This window comes from Zalophus californianus, chromosome 1, assembly GCF_009762305.2.
Source record: "Zalophus californianus isolate mZalCal1 chromosome 1, mZalCal1.pri.v2, whole genome shotgun sequence".
Lineage (NCBI taxonomy): Eukaryota > Metazoa > Chordata > Mammalia > Carnivora > Otariidae > Zalophus > Zalophus californianus.
In genome coordinates, this window is record NC_045595.1 from 14,359,867 (window position 1) to 14,378,269 (window position 18,403).

At 51.9% G+C, this 18,403-nt stretch overlaps 2 protein-coding genes across 11 annotated transcripts in view; one reads left to right on the plus strand and one right to left on the minus strand.

Annotated features, from left to right (window-relative positions):
• SUGP2 (SURP and G-patch domain containing 2) overlaps positions 1-819 on the minus strand; it is a 33,653-nt gene extending 32,834 nt beyond the window's left edge. For 5 of the 9 annotated variants that reach the window (XR_003518021.1, XR_003518017.1, XR_003518016.1 and 2 more), the window contains exon 1: positions 641-819. Coding sequence is in view for 2 of the 9 variants with exons in the window: in XM_027583671.1 (XP_027439472.1) it covers positions 641-686 (46 nt within the window). In the remaining 7 variants the exon portion in view is untranslated. Of the gene's footprint in view, positions 1-199; positions 559-588 lie in introns of those variants that run through there. The other 4 variants (XR_003518019.2, XR_003518022.1, XR_003518020.1 and 1 more) reach the window with 4 other exon arrangements.
• Positions 820-966: 147 nt separating this feature from the next.
• ARMC6 (armadillo repeat containing 6) lies at positions 967-17,958 on the plus strand. 2 transcript variants are annotated; one of them, XM_027583673.1, is made up of 8 exons: positions 967-1,101; positions 6,696-6,851; positions 7,979-8,061; positions 12,199-12,772; positions 14,406-14,551; positions 15,606-15,737; positions 16,081-16,218; positions 17,209-17,958. In XM_027583673.1, exons 2-8 carry the CDS (start codon positions 6,725-6,727, stop codon positions 17,419-17,421), a joined length of 1,413 nt encoding a protein of 470 aa, XP_027439474.1. In that variant the 5' UTR covers positions 967-1,101; positions 6,696-6,724; the 3' UTR covers positions 17,422-17,958. The 2 variants fall into 2 exon arrangements, with proteins under 2 accessions (XP_027439474.1, XP_027439476.1); XM_027583675.1 differs by having other exon boundaries at positions 976-1,101; positions 6,700-6,851.
• Positions 17,959-18,403: the final 445 nt, after the last annotated feature.

Here is an 18,403-nt window from a genome sequence, read left to right on the forward strand (position 1 = left end):
GTCCTTAACCACAATATCCCTTCCATCTTGAAACCTTCAACCCCAAGACCCAAACCTGCCCTTCCTTCGAGCCATCTCTTATAACCATCACCCTCTTTTCTCATTCTTAAGCCCTTTTCCTGGAGCGCCCCTTGTTCTCCGCTATCGAAGGGCAGGGTCTCCCCGTCAGGCGGCTCCGGATCAAATCGAGTGACCTAACCTTTCTGCGCCTCCGTTTCCCCATCCATAGAACGGGCAGCTAAGAGCGGGGGCTGCTGTGGGGATTCAGCCAGGTAAAAAATGGTAAAGAGCACAATACAGCGGTCGGCCGCAGTAAACCCCCTACGAACGGAGCCGCTCCAGCTCGGGTGGAATGAATGAACGAATGCACCCTTTCGGGCGTGGCCCGCCTCCGAGAACGAAGACAAGGGGGCGTCGGGCCTGGGAGGCCGAAGACCGCCCCCCAGGCCGACCCGGCGGGGATGCGGCCGACGCGCAGCCCGAGGGCCGAGCTCGCGGCGTCATCGCGGGGACCGGAGGCCCCCGGAGCGGAACCCGAGCCTCCCAACCGGGGCCCGCCCACAGACGACGCCTGAGCCCAGGCCTCACCCCGAACCCACCGCGCGCGGAGCCGCCCCCGCCGCCGCCTCAGGCTCCTCACCCGCCGCCGCCGCCGCCGCCGCCGCCGCCGCGCGAGGCGGGGACATGTAAATGAGCCAACGGTCTCCGCAGCGCCGCGCCGCGCAGGCGCAAGCTGCCGCCGAGCCCTGGTGCGCAGGCGCAGGCGGCCGCCGCCAAGTCCTCTTGCGCAGGCGCGTTGCTCGCTTCTCAGGGCAGACGCTCCCTAGGCGAAAGATTAATTTATTGAGGGTGGCGGCAACGGGGAACGGCCGGGAAAAGGCGGCAAAGACGCCGCCTCTGCACACCTGTTGGCTCTCTTGGCTTTACCTGCGCTCGCGGTCACTCTTGATCACTCCGGGAGCTGTCCGTGGAGCTGACGAAGGCCGAGGCGAGTTGGCGCCAGCGCGCCTGCGCCCGTACGGTGGCCGGAAGGGACCAGAGGTGGTTCTGCTGGTGACAGTCGCGAGCCCCACCCTTTCCCCACGTGGCTGCGAAAAGCGGGTGAGAAGCGGCGGCTGCGGAGTTCCCTCGCGCGGGGAGGGGAGTGGGCGCCGCGGGGTCGGACTGGTGACTGTGGCGCCGCCCTCGGGGACTTGGTTTTGGGGAATGACTCTTACAGAAGCTGCCCCGGGACAAAATCCCCCATTTCCCTGGCCTCGGCTTTCTTTTCATTCATTTATTCATTCATGCATAACCTGTGTACTTAGTGCCTGCTGCGTGTCTGGCTCCATCCTGGGCAGGGGGGAAGGTGGTGAACAAAGTTGACTGAGCCCCAGTTCTCGTGGCGGTTAAATTTAATTGGGGAGAAGGCTAGACAGTAAAAGGAAATAAAATAGATGAACATGTCGTTCCAGGTAGATATAGTATTCAAAAAGGATGATGCGAAATGAGTGAGGGGCTGCTTTGACCATAATGGTTATTAAGAGCATCCCTTGGGTGGCTGGGAAGGATCAGAAAGAGGTGGGAAAGCTCAGGTGGAAAGGTCTAGCTAAGAGACCTAGGTAAGGTCCACATAGAAAAAGTGCTGGTAAGTAGACTGGATTTTGTTGAGAGGGTTGGGACGCCAGTGCAGGATTTTGAGCAGCGAGGTCTCTGTGATTTCAAGTTTCTCCCTGCCTGCTGAGTGGAGGCTAGAGGTACAGAGTGTGGCAGGGAGGAAGCCACCCATAGGGAGGATTGTGCCTGAACCAGGGTGGGTGTGTCGGGTGGAGGAAGATGAGGAGTCATTGGAGTCCCTGCCATGTCAGGGCACCGTTTTCTTGGTGAGTGGAACCCTGGCTTAGAAAGGAAAACTGGCTGTCATTTGGGGTCTTGCCAACTCCCTTTCTTTCCTCCAGCACACCTTGGACCCATCATGGGGACTGGTAATGCTGTTTTCCCCCTTTCCTAGCCTGGACTGTTCCCAGGTGGCTCCCAGATGACCATTCCTAGGCACCATCTTTCTCATGAACTCCAGATATGTACTTTCATTCTGCCACCTAGCACTGTGCCCAACCTAGGGGACCCCTGTAGAACTTGCCTTAGAGGTAGTCTCAGAGCCGGACATTGATCTCCCGAGCTCAGGACTGGGCAGGGGGAGCCAAGGCCAGAGAGCACATACAGGTTCTAAGTGGTCAGGGAAGGCACCCAGGAGGAGGCGGCCTGGAAGAGCTAGCAGAAACTCTGCGGAGAACCCAGGTGGAGGGCAAGTGTTAATGAAGGAAAGTGGCATGATGGCCAGGCCTCTTACTGCTTGTGTGATCTCTGACAGGTTCTTCCCCTCTCTGAGCTTCAGATTTCCCATCCGTAAAGTAGGTATAACTGACATTCACCTTTAGAACTATGCCTCTGTGACAGGGTGGCCACTCACTGTTGACCCACTCAGATCTGAAGGATGGTCAGGGTGGTGGAAGCATCATTTGGTAGCAGAGTCAGGAACAGAGTCCCTCCAACAGTCCCAGCTGGGAAGTTCTGCCCCTTGGAACTGGTCAGGAACACCTGCACACACATACCAGCCTGGGTGCTCCCTGAGAAGCTCTTAATTGAAACAGAAAATCCTTACTCTTTTCCTTCACCTTTGACCATGGAAATCCTTAGCAACCCCTAAACGGATCCTTGTTGTTCTGGGGCAGAAAGAAGTAGGGGGGCTACCTGCAAGGGAGCAACGTGTGGTGTTTGATGCCCTTATGCCTCTCCCCCAAATTGAACTGGTTGAATTACCTCTAAGCAACAAAAGAAAGGAACAATAGCTGATGTTTATTGAGCTCTTACTCTGTGCCAAATCCTATTTAAGCACTTCATAGGGATTAACTGGTTGAATTTTCACCACAGCCTTATGAGGAAGATTCTCTTTGTATATCCCCACGTCACACAAGAGAGAGTTGACCAACAGTTTAAGTGGAGGGCCTGGGATTCAAGTGCCCCCTGCTGGCCCCGGAGCCTGTCCTCCTCCCCATCTGCACAAACACAGATGGAATATTCACATCCTGTGCCACCTCCAGAAACAGAAGCGCAGGCTTGAGTGGCCCGTTTCCCGTACAGCCCAAATTTGCCCTCGGATTTTTGCCACATTCCTCTCCCGCTGTCCTGACACTCCCTGTGCCTTTGTTCCCCTAACATTTTCTGTGATGCACGATTCTATAACAAACCTGGGACCAGGAAAAATAATTGTTTTGAAAGACAGCATTAGGACAATGGAGAAAGTTGATCATGGAGTGTATATTAGAAAATGGTAATGTATCACTGTTAAATTTCCTGTGTTAAATTCTATTTTTTTATTTTTTATTTTTTTATTTTTTTTTTAAAGATTTTATTTATTTATTTGAGAGAGAGAGAATGAGAGAGAGAGAGCGCACATCAGAGGGGATAGGGTCAGAGGGAGAAGCAGACTCCCTGCCGAGCAGGGAGCCCGATGCGGGACTCGATCCTGGGACTCGATCCTGGGACTCAATCCTGGGACTCAATCCTGGGACTCCAGGATCATGACCTGAGCCGAAGGCAGTCGCTTAACCAACTGAGCCACCCAGGCGCCCCTCCTGTGTTAAATTTTAGTTACACATTGGATGTGTGAGGATGTCTTTTTCTTCGGAGATTCATGCTGACGTCTTTAGGAGGGAAGGATCTGATTCCTGGAGCATACTCTCACATGACGTGTGTGCAGGAACACGCACTCTCACAGAGAGAGATTAACCTGGCAAAATGTTAACAACTGGGAAAGTTAGAAGGAAATAGGTGTTCTTTGTACTCTTCTTGAAACTTTATTATAAATTGAAAAAGTGATGTATTTTAATGGAAACGAAAAAGTATTACCGCGATAAACAAAATAGATGTAGTAAAAGAAGCAAAATGAAAGTAGTTGTTAACCCCTGTTAGGCTCCGGGCCTAAGGCCTGTTTCTGTCTTTGTTGAAAAGAGAGAGTGGTAGGGGTGCCTAGGGGCTCAGTCGGTTAAGCAGCTGACTCTTGATCTCTGTTCAGGTCTTGATCTCAGGGTCGTGGGTTCAAGCCCCACGTTGGGCTCCACTCTGGGCATATTTATTTAAATAAATAAATAAATAAAATTGAAAAAAAAATAAAAAGTACACATTCAGTGCCTCAGTCACACTAGCTATATTTCAACTGCTAGAACCCACGTATATGGCACAGATAGAGAATATCCCAACATCACAGAAAGTTCTATTGGATGCGTGGTCAGATTAGGTTTGAGTTTTTGGGAAGATGACTTCACAGGTGCATTTCACTCTTGTCTGGAGGCAGGTGGTGTTGGGTTTCTCTTCTGGTGATGTGAAATCACACAGTGGACGAGGGTACTGTCCCCTCATTGTCAGGTTCCCCATCAGGTTTGCTCCTTACAGTTTTGCAGCCTGTGGGGATTGTCGTCTTAATCTGCCCTGTTATGGATAATTAGTTGGAATTCGTCTACAAAACAACTTTTCCTTGTCCCCTCTTTATAATCTGGTAATTATGTGAGGGAAGTAGGATGAATGCTGTATTCTTTATTTGCCAGTTTTCAGCAAAATGAGCAGGGTGTGTTTCAGTACTATTATGAACGCACAGATTTTGTTATCTATTGTGTTTTGTTTGGTTTTGTTGTTTTGTTTTAGTGCTCATCTGTCACTTGGGCCCATGGGCGTCTCTTAGGGTTTGCTCCAAGTCCTTTGACTTAACCTGATGGTTTTTAGAAGCTTCCTCGTTTTCTCGTCTGAGAAGATGCTCCTGGCTCGGCTTCTCTGGCCTGTTTTCTTCTCAGTTATAGAATCAGCCATTCCACCAGGAGTCCTGTCTTCTTTGTTGGGAAAATGATACTTAGAGACCATTGGTGGTATTCAGGGTGTTCACTACTGCTGTGGTGTTATTTCCTCTAGGCATTTTCAGCTGATATCATTAGAAAAATTGGTTCTTTGTTTGACTAAGAAAAAATACATCCATGAGTTTGTACTGATAATTCCAGTTCAAATTTAGTTCTGAGTTTTTACTTTTTGGATTTTTGTGTGTGTGTTAGAATCTTTTTTTCTTTTGTGTTAGTTCCTAATGAGATAAGATATTACTTATTTGCTATATCCACAGTGACTTCCAAATAACATTACTATTATCATTTCCAATAACATGATTACTGAAAAGTGTTGAAGATTTTCTTTTACAGTTCTTTTTATTATTGTACATCCTGGTAGGGATATATGGTTCTATCACTGTATTTTAAACTCTGCATAGATATATTGTTAGATTCATGGCTTTCATTTTACTCTTTATTTTTAGGGAATGCTTTCATTTTTATTTTCATTTATGTTGATTTATTTCTTTTCCTAACCACGTAAAGCATTTACATGGGTTCTAAACTTAAAACCATGAAACAAAGGGGGCGCCTGGGTGGCTCAGTTGGTTAATCATCTGCCTTCAGCTCAGGTCATGATCCCAAAGTCCTAGGATCGAGCCCCACATCAGGCTTCCTTCTCAGTGGGGAGTCTACTTCTCAGTCTTCCTCTTACTCTGCCCTTCTCCCCCGGCTTGTGTTTTTTTTTTTTTTTTTTTGTGACTTTACTTATTCATAAGAGACAGAGAGAGAGAGAGAGAGAGAGAGAGAGGCAGAGGGAGAAGCAGGCTCCCCGCTGAGCAGAGAGCCCGATGCGGGACTCGATCCCAGGACCCTGGGATCATGACCTGAGCCAAAGGCAGACACTTAACCATCTGAACCACCCAGGCGCCCCCGGCTTGTGTTTTATATCTCTCTCTGTCTCAAATAAATAAATTAAATCTCCAAAAAAAAAACCACAACAACAACAACATGGGATGCCTGGGTAGCTCAGTCGGTTAAGCGTCTGCTTTCAGCTCAGCTTATGATCCCAGGGTGCTGGGATGGAGCCCTGTGCTCAGCGGGGAGCCTGCTTCTCCCTCTGCCTGCCGTTCCCCTGCTTGTTCTCTCTCTCTCTGACAAATAAATAAATAAAATCCTTAAAAAAAAAAACAAAACAACAGCAACCATGAAGCAAGGTACATTTGGAGAGAATAATCCAGCTTCTAGTTCTGTCCTCATCACCCTTTTCCCCACTTCCCCTCAGGGTAAGTATTTCTATTAGTTTTTAATTTAGTTTTCCATTTTATTTATTATTATTAGTTTTTATTTTAAAACTTATATTGGTATAACAGCATACCACTGTAAATTTTATTACGTAGTTTTCTATGAAATAACGTAACTCTATGATAAAATACCACATATAGTATTACATATTATGACAAATATCCATGTCGTAAATAACACTTTACATAAAATGTAGCATTATAACCATGTTGTTTCATTATGATCATGTAACAACATATAACGTGTAATATTGTTAAAATATTATTTTATCCTTTTTTTTTAACTAGAAGGACACATATTAACATCTTCTCTTTCTTAGATAAAATGTAAACTACCTGCCCTCTTCTACACTTTTAGAAGCTCTGCAGATGGTGGGGTATCAGCCTTCTCTGTGACCCAGGTTGTTAGAATTTTTCCTGGGAGGCCCTAGGCTTTGGTCCCTGGTAGCTCTTCCCTAAGGGATAGCCAGGCTCGCAGTTGTCCTCTCACCCTCAGTGAAGCTTTCTTCCTACCTTGATTTCTGAGTTTGAGGGTGTCTCTCAGGCAGGCACCTGCCGCCCCATGCACAGGAGATGGAGATGGCCTCCAAACGTATCACCCAGGAGACCTTTGATGCAGCCATTCGTGAAAACATTGAAGAGTTCGAGATGGGGTCAGAGGAGGCAGTAAAAGAGGCCGTGGAACAGTTTGAATCACAAGGTAGGGCACAGTGGCTCTGTCCCAGCACTGGTCTGGCTCTTTCCCCAAAAGTCACTTCCAGTCCACAGCTCTTAATGTGTGAGAATGATTTCCTGCCATGGCTCTGTCTTGCCTGGCGTGGTAGCCCTGGGCCCCATCGCCCTGCCTGCGCTCTTCCCTGAGCAGCCTGGCCACCTTCTCCCACTTTGTTCTTGTCCTCCCCCTACTCGCCTTGACCCCCCACCCACACATCTGCAGGGCTGAATCCTTCAAGGTGGGCCTCATTTTAATTGCCACTTCCTTGAAGAGGTTTTTCCCGACTACCTCCCAAGAAACAGGGCCACCTGCCTCCCTGCCTCACCTGCGCTCCAGCTTGAGTTCATGGAGGCAGAAGGGGATGTTGGTCACCAGCCTATGGAAACAGCTGGCATATTCAAAATAGGCTATGGGGGACAGTGGTTAAGAGGGGACTATTTATTTACAGTGGTGTGGGCAGGGTTAGGAGACCTCCCCAGCCCCACAACAGGCCATGGCTGGGGGTGGGGAGTCATCTGGCAGAGGCAGAGGCAGGGAGCTGGGAATAAATACCCCACCCTCCCATTTCTTCTAATCTGAAGTCCTCTTCCCCATTGGTCAAGCCCGGTCAGACTCAAGAGGGCAAGGGACCTCAGGGGGCCCAGCCTCAGAGGTCAGAGGCTGGTGTCCCCAGCACAGAGTGGGATATAGGATATAGATACTGGTCAGGGACTAGAGGAGTGCCCAGATGTGTCTTTTGCAGTGGAGGCTTCCCTAGGGGTGCCAGGGAGGGTGGGGGTGCAGCCAGGTGGCATGTGCAGCCAGGGTGGTATTCTACCTACCCCACCAGGTAGATGTGTCTCTTGCCGCGGTGATGACCTGCAGCCTCACTACTGCTCTGCTCCCAGTGGTTGGACAGGGCCAAGGGGCAAAGACCACCCCTCCATATCCTACATCCCTTGTATGAATGTGGCTGCTGGGCCCTGGTAGGGAGGGGTTGGGGTGGGGAGCTGGGCAGACCCCCCAAAGGCCTCCAGAGTGGGGTGGTCCCAGAAGAAGGGACGTGAGGTATGTTCTGGAAGACCTGTGGGGATGATGGCTGTCACTTGTTTCCCCCGCCCCACCCGCTGCAGGGGTTGATCTGAGCAACATTATAAAGCTGGCACCTAAAGCCTCTGCAGATGGATCCCAGGAGCCTACACATGACATCCTACAGGTAGGAAGGGGTAGCCCATGTGGGCATGGCTGACCTTACACATGTGGTTCCACGCACATCACCGTTTAACAGTCTGTTGGGGCACCTTTCCACTGGTTCCCAGATGACAGATGCAGGTTCTGAAGGGCAGGCACCCAGCATGTACATGGGAGCCTGAGCTTGCACCCAGGGCTCCCTGAGTCCATATCTGAGAGCCCTTTTGGGATGGACAGTGCTCAGGTTGTCCCCAGTGTTGGCAGCCTTGGGGCAGAGGGCAGGCACCATGGAGCCTCCTAACCACTAAGTTTTCTCAGAGATGGACAGGAATTACAGAAAGAGAGTGGAATCACAATAGGGCTGTCACCTGTTGAGCGCTGACTGTTCACCAGCACATTATATAGCCTGCCCCTTTAGCACTAAAACTGGCCTGTGAGGTAGGTGGTGTCATCTCTTACTTACTGATGGGGAAACAGAGGCCCAGAGCCTACCCTCACTCTCCAGCACACAAACAAGGAAGGTAAAGGTCACAGAGGTTAAATGCTATCCTTAAGGTCCCCCATCAAAGAGTGATAAGCTGTTGGTAAAAAGGCAAAAGGCTGTGGTGTTTATTGAGAACTGACTGTGGAGTCAGTTCTGGGCAAGGTGCTTTCTTTGTGCTATCTCAGTTATTCTCCCAAAGACCCCTGCAAGGTGGGGATTATTATTCCCATTTTACAGATAGGTAATCCAAAGAGAAAAAAATGATCTACCTGACAGCAAGAGAGAGTAAAGTGATAAAAGAGGAAGTTGGAGAATACAGCCCTGGGTATGAACCCAGCTCTGCCTAAGCCAAGGTATTTACTTCTCTCTGCTCTCAGGGCCCTCACCATCTCCTGCCTCACAGAGATTTTGAGAAAATTATCTCGTTGTTTTAACTTATTTGCTAATAAGAAATGAGTTTGTTGTGTTGGCAGTTTTTTTAATTGGGTTGTTCATCTTGTTTTTATTGATTTGTAGATGCTCTTTACATATGAAGGGTCTCAGTAACAATAGTCTTTAGTAATCACTGAGTACTTCTCAAGTGCTGGGGCTAAATTCTTTTTTTTCTTTTTTAAGAGTTTATCTATTTGACAGAGAGAGACACAGCAAGAGAGGGAACACAAGCAGGCGGAGTGGGAGAGGGAGAAGCAGGCTTCCAGCAGAGCAGGGAGCCCAATGCGGGGCTCGATCCCAGGATCCTGGGACATGACCTGAGCCGAAGGCAGACACTCAATGACTGAGCCACCTAGGCGCCCCAGCATTGTGCTAAATTCTTAAAACATGGGACACCTGGGTGGCTCAGTCGATTAAGTGTCTGCCTTCAACTCAGGTCATGATCCCAGGATCCTGAGATCAAGTCCCGCATCAGGCTCCTTGCTCAGCGGGAAGCCTGCTTCTCCCTCTGCCTGCCACTCTCACTGCTTGTGCTTGCTCACTCTCTGTCTGACAAATAAATAAATAAAATTTTTTAAAAAATTAAAAAAGAAATAAAACATATTATCTCAATCTGTTGTTAGCCCATTTTGCTGATCAGGAATCTGAGGTTCCCTAAAGATAAATGACTCACTTGTGGTCACAACCAGTGAGGGGCAGAGCTGGGACCCAGACCCAGGTCCTTCTCCCAGGGAAATCAGGCTGGGAACAGCTCTGCCGTCTTCTACCAGCAGTCCAGAAAACTCCTTTTGTTTAGAACCTTTGCTTTTTTATTCTTCTTAATTTGACTGTTAAATTTTATGTTTCGTTACTGAAGAAGAACGTGAACGTGTTCTTGGCATAAAAGATTCAAGCAATATTCACGTGTTTATAGCAAAATCTGAAAGTCCTTGTCTCGTTTCTCCCATCAGACCCCTTCTTTCCATTCCCGTGTGGGAGGCGCCACACACATTGGGTTTCACATCCTCCCAGGCTTACTCTCACCTTGCAGTTGAACCAGCCCCTTCTCATGCCATGGCGGCATTGACCTCTGCTGCCGTGGCTCCGACGTGTGAACAGTGCTTATCTGTAGGAGAAAGATTCAACTCTGTGATGCCTTTTGAAATGTGTCTACCAGAGTCAGGAAATTTGTTGCACATAGACTTGTAGGGAAAAAAAACCAAAACAAGAAGTCCTGAAACTCTCTAAGGAGAAGGTGAGCTAGACTGGTTTATGTGCGAGGAGTTTCAGAATCCAAGCCGTCAGTCACAGAGAGAGTGACCCCCGGGTTGGTGGACAAAGCCCCCGTCACCATGCCGAGTTGTCGCAGGTGGAACACAGCTGACTCTGCCACCTTCACTTTAGCAACTGTCCTCTCCTCAGCCACTCCTGGGGTCTGGGGGTCTCGGGCAGCACCTAGGGACTGTGAAGACCACCATCTTAGCCAGCCAGCGCAGAGACTCGCCTTCCTGATGCCATCCGGGACAAGAGGAGATTCCCCACAAACTGGATGGAGACGAGTGTGCAGATTGTGGCCATTATCTTTTCCTCTCTTACCTAACTAAACCCATAGTGTTATAACTCCAGCACTGTGCGTCTTAACAGCACTTGGGCCACTTGGGCCAGCTTTTCATGTTTCTTGCCAGGTTCCTGCTCAAATGCCACGTCCTCTGTTTTTGGTTTATGGTAAAATATAACACAAATTCACCATCTTAACCATTTCTAAGTGGATGGTTCAGTGACACGAAGTACATTCACATTGTTGCACAACCATCCCCACCATCCATTTCCAGGACTTTCTCATCTTCCCAAACTGAAACTCTGTCCCCATTAAACACTTAACTTCCTATTCCCCTCCCCTAATCCCTATCACCCACAGTTCTTCTTCCTGCTTCTGTGAATGTGACTCCTCTAGGGACTCCTATAAGTGGAATCACAGAGTATTTGTCCTTTTGTGGCTGGCTTCTTTCACTCAGCATAATGTCCTCAGGCTTCATCCATGTTGGAGCTTGGGTCAGAATTGTGGTCCTTGTTGTGGCTGAATAATATTCCATCGCGTGGATGGACCACATTCTGTTTATCCATTCGCGCATGAATGGAAAGTTGGGTTGCTTCCAGCTTTTGTCTACTAGAATTAATGCTGCTATGAACATGGATATACAGACATCTCTTTAAGACTGCTTTCAGTTCTTCTGGGTAGATGCTTGGAAGTGGTATTGCTGGATCATGTGGTAATTCCATGTTTACTTTTTCGAGCATTTCCCTAATGATTAGCAATGTGGACCATCTTTTTGTCTGCCTAGTGGCCACCAGTGTATTTTCTTTGGTAAATGTCCATTCAAGGCACATCCTCTGCTTTTAGCCTATTAATATTCTGTGTCATTGCAACATATACTCAGTTAAGTCCAGCTCAGGGACGGTGAGCCAACAGGCATCCTTGCATTCAGGGCAGTGTGGCTAAACCACAGCCCTCTGGCTTGGGTTGATGGCATCTGTAGAGCTGCCCTCCTGGGGCCCGGGACCAGTGATTTTGTAAGCCCCAGGAGGCTTGGGTTCATCTTGGGCCCATTGCTGAAGGCAGGTCTGGAGCATGGAATTGAACGGCAGCTAGACTTGGATGCTCTTTTCAGATTGTTTCCTCTCGTTATTACTGTTCTTCCCCCCAAGGACTTTGAATTGAATTTGGGTAAATCAACAGTGTGTGAGGTGTGGTTTCATTTGGCAGATAAATATTTGTGGAATGAATGAGAGAGACAAACAGGAGACATCTGGTATTGGCCGGTCTGGCAAAGGTAACTTTTACCTTCCTTGGAGAGGTGGCCGCTGGAGGGTATGTTGATTAGTTATAGTTGCATGGTAAGCAACCCAAAACAATGGCCATTTTCTTGTTCCTTATGGTTCGGCTGGGTGGACTGAGCTGAGCCAGATGGTTCCGCGCGTCTGGCCTGGAGCATCTTGCCATGGCTGCTAGGGCCGGAGCATTGACTGTGTCTGCCCTCACGTGTGTCGCTCCGTGGAGGGACCCTGAGAGATCTGGGTCTCTCCATCTCTATGTGGCCTCTGAAGCTCGAAGCTCCTAAAAGCCCAAGTGTGGAAGCTACAACGGCTGGACTGCATTTCCACCACAGGCCTAGATCCCAGGAGAGGGAATGTCACAGGGGGGCAGCACTGTCACTGTGGATCCTCTTTGGGCTGAGCTGACACTGAAGTTTCTCCCGTGTCCTCTAGGCCCTGGATGACCTGCAGGAGTCCGTGGCCCACTCTCGCCCCCAGGAGGTGTCCGCGCACCTTGCCCGCTTTTTTGAGCAGTGCAAGCAGCACAAGGCTTGCCGCTTCCTGGCAGCCCAGAAGGGGGCCTACCCCATCCTTCTCACTGCCTGGAGGCTTGCTATAGCAAGTGACCAGGGCCTCCTGCTCCAGGCCCTCAACGCCCTGTCAGCCCTGACCGATGGCCAGCCCGATCTCCTAGACACCCAGGGCCTGCAGCTGCTGGTGGTCACCCTGGCCCAGAATGCTGACGCGGCTGATCTGACCTGTTCTGGGATCCGCTGTGTGTGCCATGCCAGCCTGAAGCACGAGCAGAATCGGCAGAGCCTGGTGAAGGCTGGTGTGCTGCCCCTGCTGACCGGTGCCATCACCCGGCATGGTCGCTGTGCCGACGTGGTCCGGGAGGCCTGCTGGGCCCTCCGAGTCATGACCTTCGACGATGATATCCGTGTGCCCTTTGGCCATGCCCACGACCATGCCAAGATGATTGTGCAGGAGAATGGAGGCTTGAAGGTGCTCATTGAGGCCACCAAAGGTAGGAGCAGGTGTGAGAATGAGAGTTGGGTATTAGGACTGCTTCAGGCATGGCTGGCTCCAGGCTCCACTTGCCTCTTTTGGCTTACTACCACCCACATGGCAGCCCTAGTGGAACGGTGTCCTTACTTCTGGCTGCTCTAGGAGAGTTCCAAGCCAGGGCTCATTGGCTGAGACCAGATCTTGTGCCCATCTCTGGAGCCATTTGAGGAAGGGGCTTGGCTCTGTGCACCCACACAGGCTGAGAGTGCACGGAAAGGAGAGCTCCCCAAAGGGACAAGCGTGTTTCCCAAAGATGGGGGAGTGTGGCTGGTCCCTGGTGGAGGTTTACACTTTGGTTCATACTTAGCCTCAAATTGTTATGCACGTACATGTTCCTGACTGGGATGACCAAGGTAAGCCAGCCATAGGAGATCACAGCGCTGATGTTCAGACCCGAAATTCCCTGCCCCCTGTCCACTGTACCCACCAGAAAAGGCCTGACTCTGGTCTGGTGCACAGCAGGTGCTAGAAGAATGAGTTCTTCCCAGCCTACCTGTGGCTCTGGCTCTATATAGCTAGGCTTGGTTGTGTGACTCTGGCCCTGTCTTCCGGAGAGGCAGGCCTGCCTCTAGAGGGGGTGAAAACAGGCCCAGCCATCTTCGAAGTTGAGCTGCTTCTCTGAGGGGGAGTTTACATCTTTCTCGTTTGTTGACGGAGCTCCTATCAGTCAGTGTTCTACCAGAGAAGCAGAACCAGTGGGATGTGTGTGTGTGTGTGTGTGTGTGTGTGTGTGTGTGTGTGTTTCAAGGAATTGGCTCATGTGGCCAAGGGCCTGGTGAGTCTGAAATCCATGGAGCAGGCTTGGGCAGGAGCCAACACCACAGTCCTCAGGTGAGCTTCTTCCTCTTCAGGAAGACCTCAGTTTCCCTCTTAAGGCCTTCAGCTGACCGGATGAGGCCCACACTCAGGCCATCAAGGGTCATCTTGAAGTCAGCTGTTCATAGATGTCACCACATCTAGAGAATACCTCCCCCCAGATTAGTGCTCATGGCATTGCTGGGGGCTGTACTCTGACCAGGGGGACATACCAGCTGACTGTCACAGAGCTCTGTATAAAATAGCGTTGTCCACTCCCCCCCCACCCTTCCACCCCCTACCACCCCCACATGTGAGCCTCAGTGTAGGCCTCTCCTCCGAGGGGCCTCTGAGCTTCATCTTCCGCATCTGTGTTCAATTTTGCCCAGATCAACTCTATCCATATGTCCCTCTACAGTTTCTGGGTTTCCCGTTGCACTTAGAAAGGTCATTCCCACCCCAAGAACATAAAAATAGTCTTGGATGTTTTATTATAGCACTATTATGGTTTTCTTTTTTTAGTTGAGATCATCAGTTGGTCTGGAATTTATCTGGGACACCGCGTGGGGGAGGGCGAGTTCGCGTGTCTTCTCCTGCGGCCAGCAGGGAGCACTGCAGGCCCGGGCGGCCCTGGTGTTCAGTGGGGCTCTCCTGGTGCGTGTGGCCGCCCTGCCTGGCAGAAGGGCCCCGCTTCCCAGGTGGAACAGGATTTGTACCAGGACCGCTGGCTCCTGGTTCCGAGCTGGGACTGGTTCTCTCCCTGTCCTGCCCCCAGTGGTTCCTCTCCCTCTCCGCAGCATTCTCTGACAACCCCAGTGTCCTGAGTGAGCTCTGCAGCACCCTATCCCGCCTGGCCGTCCGCAATGAATTCTGCCAGGAGGTCGTTGACCTTGGGGGCCTCGGTGTCCTGGTGGCTCTACTGGCCAACTGCAGCGACCACCAGGTGGGTGTCCAGAGCTGTCTTAGGGTGTGAAGCGCCCCTCACTTGGATTTCAATTTGTCATTTCTCTCGATGCCACAGGAAGGTTCCAGACTTCCCAGTGAACTCTGCCCCCCTTGAGCCCCAGCCACCCAGACAAGCTTGAATCAGAACATACCCGCCCTGTCTGCTGACCCTGGAAGCAAAGTGCAGTTTTCACTTCTCATTGACCCCAGGGCAGGAAGTAAAGTTTTGGGGGAAAACAAATCCACCCACCCTCTCTTACTATCCTTTAACACCTTTGTATTTTCTACCAGCAGTGGGAGGAATGCGAGTGGGTGTTGACGAGCTGGCCCAGCCCCCAGCTCAGGGGTGTGATGCTTGAGTGAGACAAATCCTTAGTGCCTCAGTTTCCCCATCCATAAAGTGGGGCAGGGACCCCTATTCATTGTTCTTTCATTTAGCAGCCACTTAATCCCCTCTACATGCCTGGCCTAGCGCGGGAGTACCTCCCCGTCCTGTGGCAGCAATGGTTCTATTACCCCCAACCCCAGAAGCTGCATTTGAACTGGCTTAAGCTCACGAGGGAATGCATTTTGTTTGTACTCCTGGACAGTTGGGGGTGGGTGGAGGCTTGGTTTCCCTCCCACCGCTTTCTCTTTCTCTTTCATAGCTCTGCCCCTCACTGGGGCGGTCGGCAGTCCCAGCAGCATCTGGTCAACTGTCCTCAGCTCAGGACCTGGGGACTCAGCTATGGCCAGAGGACCCCAGGCTTTGATTCCTGGCCTGAGTCGCATGCCCCCTCCGTGCGTGAGGGGTGGGTGTCAAGGTTGTCCAAATGCCTGGGCTGGGCACAGGTGTACTAATCCACAGGGTCCAACTCCCTGAGCCTCTCCTGGCGTCACAGGCTGCGCGCATGCCCCAGGGTGGCCCCACCTGTTGTTCAGACAGCGGAACAACAGACCCTCCCTCAAGACCCCACCCCTACCCCCACAAACCAGCAACCAAGCAGTTAGTGTCTGGCACAGCGCAGGAGGACGAGCTAGCCAGAGCTGACCCCCACCTTACCCTCCTGTAGGACCTTGTGAAGCAAGTGTTGAGTGCCCTGCGGGCCATCGCAGGCAACGATGATGTGAAGGACGCCATTGTCCGTGCTGGCGGGACAGAGTCCATCATAGCTGCCATGACCCAGCACCTGGCCAGCCCCCAGGTACCTACCCCAGGCAGGGGGCGCATGAAGTGGGGCACAGTGACTGGAGTCCCAAATCAGTATGTGGGTTCTCCTGGTGCTCTTCCCCATTTCCTCAAGCAGGGCTAGGGCTGGGGTGGGGCCTGCGAGAGGCCTCGGTGGAGACCGTCCCCCCTAAGCATGGTTGAGGTTTTTATCATTCCTATTAGTACTGATCTGGTTTATACACGGGCTGGCAGCGGTCTCTCCAGGGGAAACTGCAGGGCACTCACCCGGGGAATTAACGGTGGTGGCCACAGCAGGCCCTCCGGGTGATGGGCATCTCTGACTGTCTCCTCCATCCCTGTGACCCCCCCCCCAACAGGTCTGCGAGCAGAGCTGTGCGGCCCTGTGTGTCCTAGCACTGCGAAAGCCGGAGAACAGCCGGGTCATCGTGGAGGGTGGCGGGGCCCTGGTGGCACTGCAGGCCATGAAGGCGCACCCGCGAGAGGGTGGAGTGCAGGTGGGCCTGGGGGCAGGAGGGCGGGGCAGGACCCAAGCCCTCCCTGTCGCTGTCCCTGTCCCCATCCCAGCCCAGTTCTCTCGAAGTCTTCTTCCTTCCCAGCCCCCTAAGGTATCTACTTTCCATCCTTGAAAGTGCACCCAGTTCTGCCCACGGCTGTCTTCCTGTTCCTTTGCTCTTGCGGTGTTGATTTTTTCCTCTCCTAACAGTTCCTTCAGAAGCAGAGGAGGAGGAGGAGGAGGAGGAGATTGGAGGAGAGCAGGTGGAGATCTGCTGGGACTTGTGGAAGATTCCCTGCCATCCGTGGGCTGCCTCCCCTACTCCTACCTCGCACACCCTCCCAGCACAGGGGCCTCCTTGTTGGTCCTCAGACACACCAGGCTCTGTCCCACTAGGGGTCTCTGCTGCTGATGGTGTCTCCTCTGGAACACTGTGCTCTTGGCTCACCCATCACCTTGCCCATTCCTCACCACCCTGGCTGGGCAGCCCCTCACACCTCACCTACTTCTCTTCTAGTCTCCCAATGGTGGGGTGCTTTGTGGCACCCACACACGGCAGATAAACAGGGCACAGGTGTTGATGAACGAGTGATGATGTAATTGACAGATGGGCCCTGTGCACAACCCTCTCTTCCCACTGTCTCTCTGCCCTCCTTTCCTGGGACCCCTGCCCAGGCTCTTGCCAGCCACAGGGGAATCTTGCTCTGAGACTGAGGGTCCCACACCTGAGTGATCAGCCGCACCTGCCAAGCACTTGACTGCCCTGAGCTTCAGTTTCCTCACCTAGGAGTTGGGGAAATTAGCCCTGCTTCCCAGGGCGACTGAGAGGGTAAAGTGGGGAGATGAATCTAGCCTGATGAGTCACAGCGTAAGCGCCTACCTTATGTTGGTTGTGATCACCTTTACCTGTTACGTTATGATGGGGGCCCTGAGGTCAGAGTGGACCCCACCCACCAGTGCACAGCCCCTCACCTTCAGTTCTCCCTCCCAGAAACAGGCCTGCATGCTGATCCGTAACCTGGTGGCCCGCAGCCAGGCCTTCTCACAGCCCATCCTGGACCTGGGGGCTGAAGCACTCATCTTGCGGGCCCGTGCCACCCACCGTGACTGCGAGGACGTGGCCAAGGCTGCCCTGCGGGACCTTGGCTGCTGTGTCGAGCTGCGAGAGCTGTGGACTGGCCAGAAGGGCAACCTGGCGCCGTGACCTCAGGCTCAGTCTGGGCCATGGCTCTGGGTGAGTTATGTGACTCAGGAACAGGGAGGAGGTCCGTGTCCTGCCACTCTAGTCCCTGGATTCCTCCCGCACTCAGTGAGGGGTGTTTTCTGATGGGTACCAGGTACAGGCTAGGGTGGGAAAGGAGCATTGGTGAAGTGTCTACACAGCAGAAAGCAGCCCCTGGGTCCTGGCCTCCCTTCGCCTTGTTCTCCAGGCCAGCTGACAGCATTGGCATTACCCATCCTGCCCTCCCACTACCACCCCATTCCCTTTCCTACCAGAGGGGCCTCCTTAGTATTGCTTGGGAGCAAAATGCTAACTGAAATGTGGGATCCACACTGGCCGGTCTCATAGGAGGATGGGTCCACCCTGCTTCGGCTCCTACAAGTCTGTTTTCTCCCTTGCTCATCTCTCACTTGTAATATGGGTTGTAGGTGCCTTGCTCTGCTGGACAGAGGGCAGGGACCAAGCTCTTCTGCCTCCAGGGGTCCCAGGCCAGCCAGTACTGCCCAGTAATAAAAGACTCTGTTAGTTGAACAATGGAGGGATCTCTTCCATAGCGCGGTGGAGTATGGGTGCTGCCTCCAAGTGGCCTCAGAGAATGGGAGAGGGGCAGACGTCTGGGGAGGCCATGGGGTCGCTGAGGAAAGCAAAGGGGTTTTGAGAACAGCCTGGGATATATGATCTGCTGTCACTCCCAGACAGGCAGTCTGCTGGGGCTGTGGTTCACACCTGGGGCCTCAGCCCCAAGGCCACTGTTTCTGATTATGTGTCACTCAGCTCTGTGGCCTTGAGCTAGTGACGTAATCTCTCTGAGCCTTGATTTGATCCTCTGTGAAATGGGGAGAGGGGAAATAGAACCTGCTCTGAGGGGTGTGCAAGCAGAGCTGGGCCCATGGGAGGCACCCGATTGTCCTAGCTTCACCACCTCCGTTCACCCTAAAAAGACTATCCTGTACTTGTCTGCCCG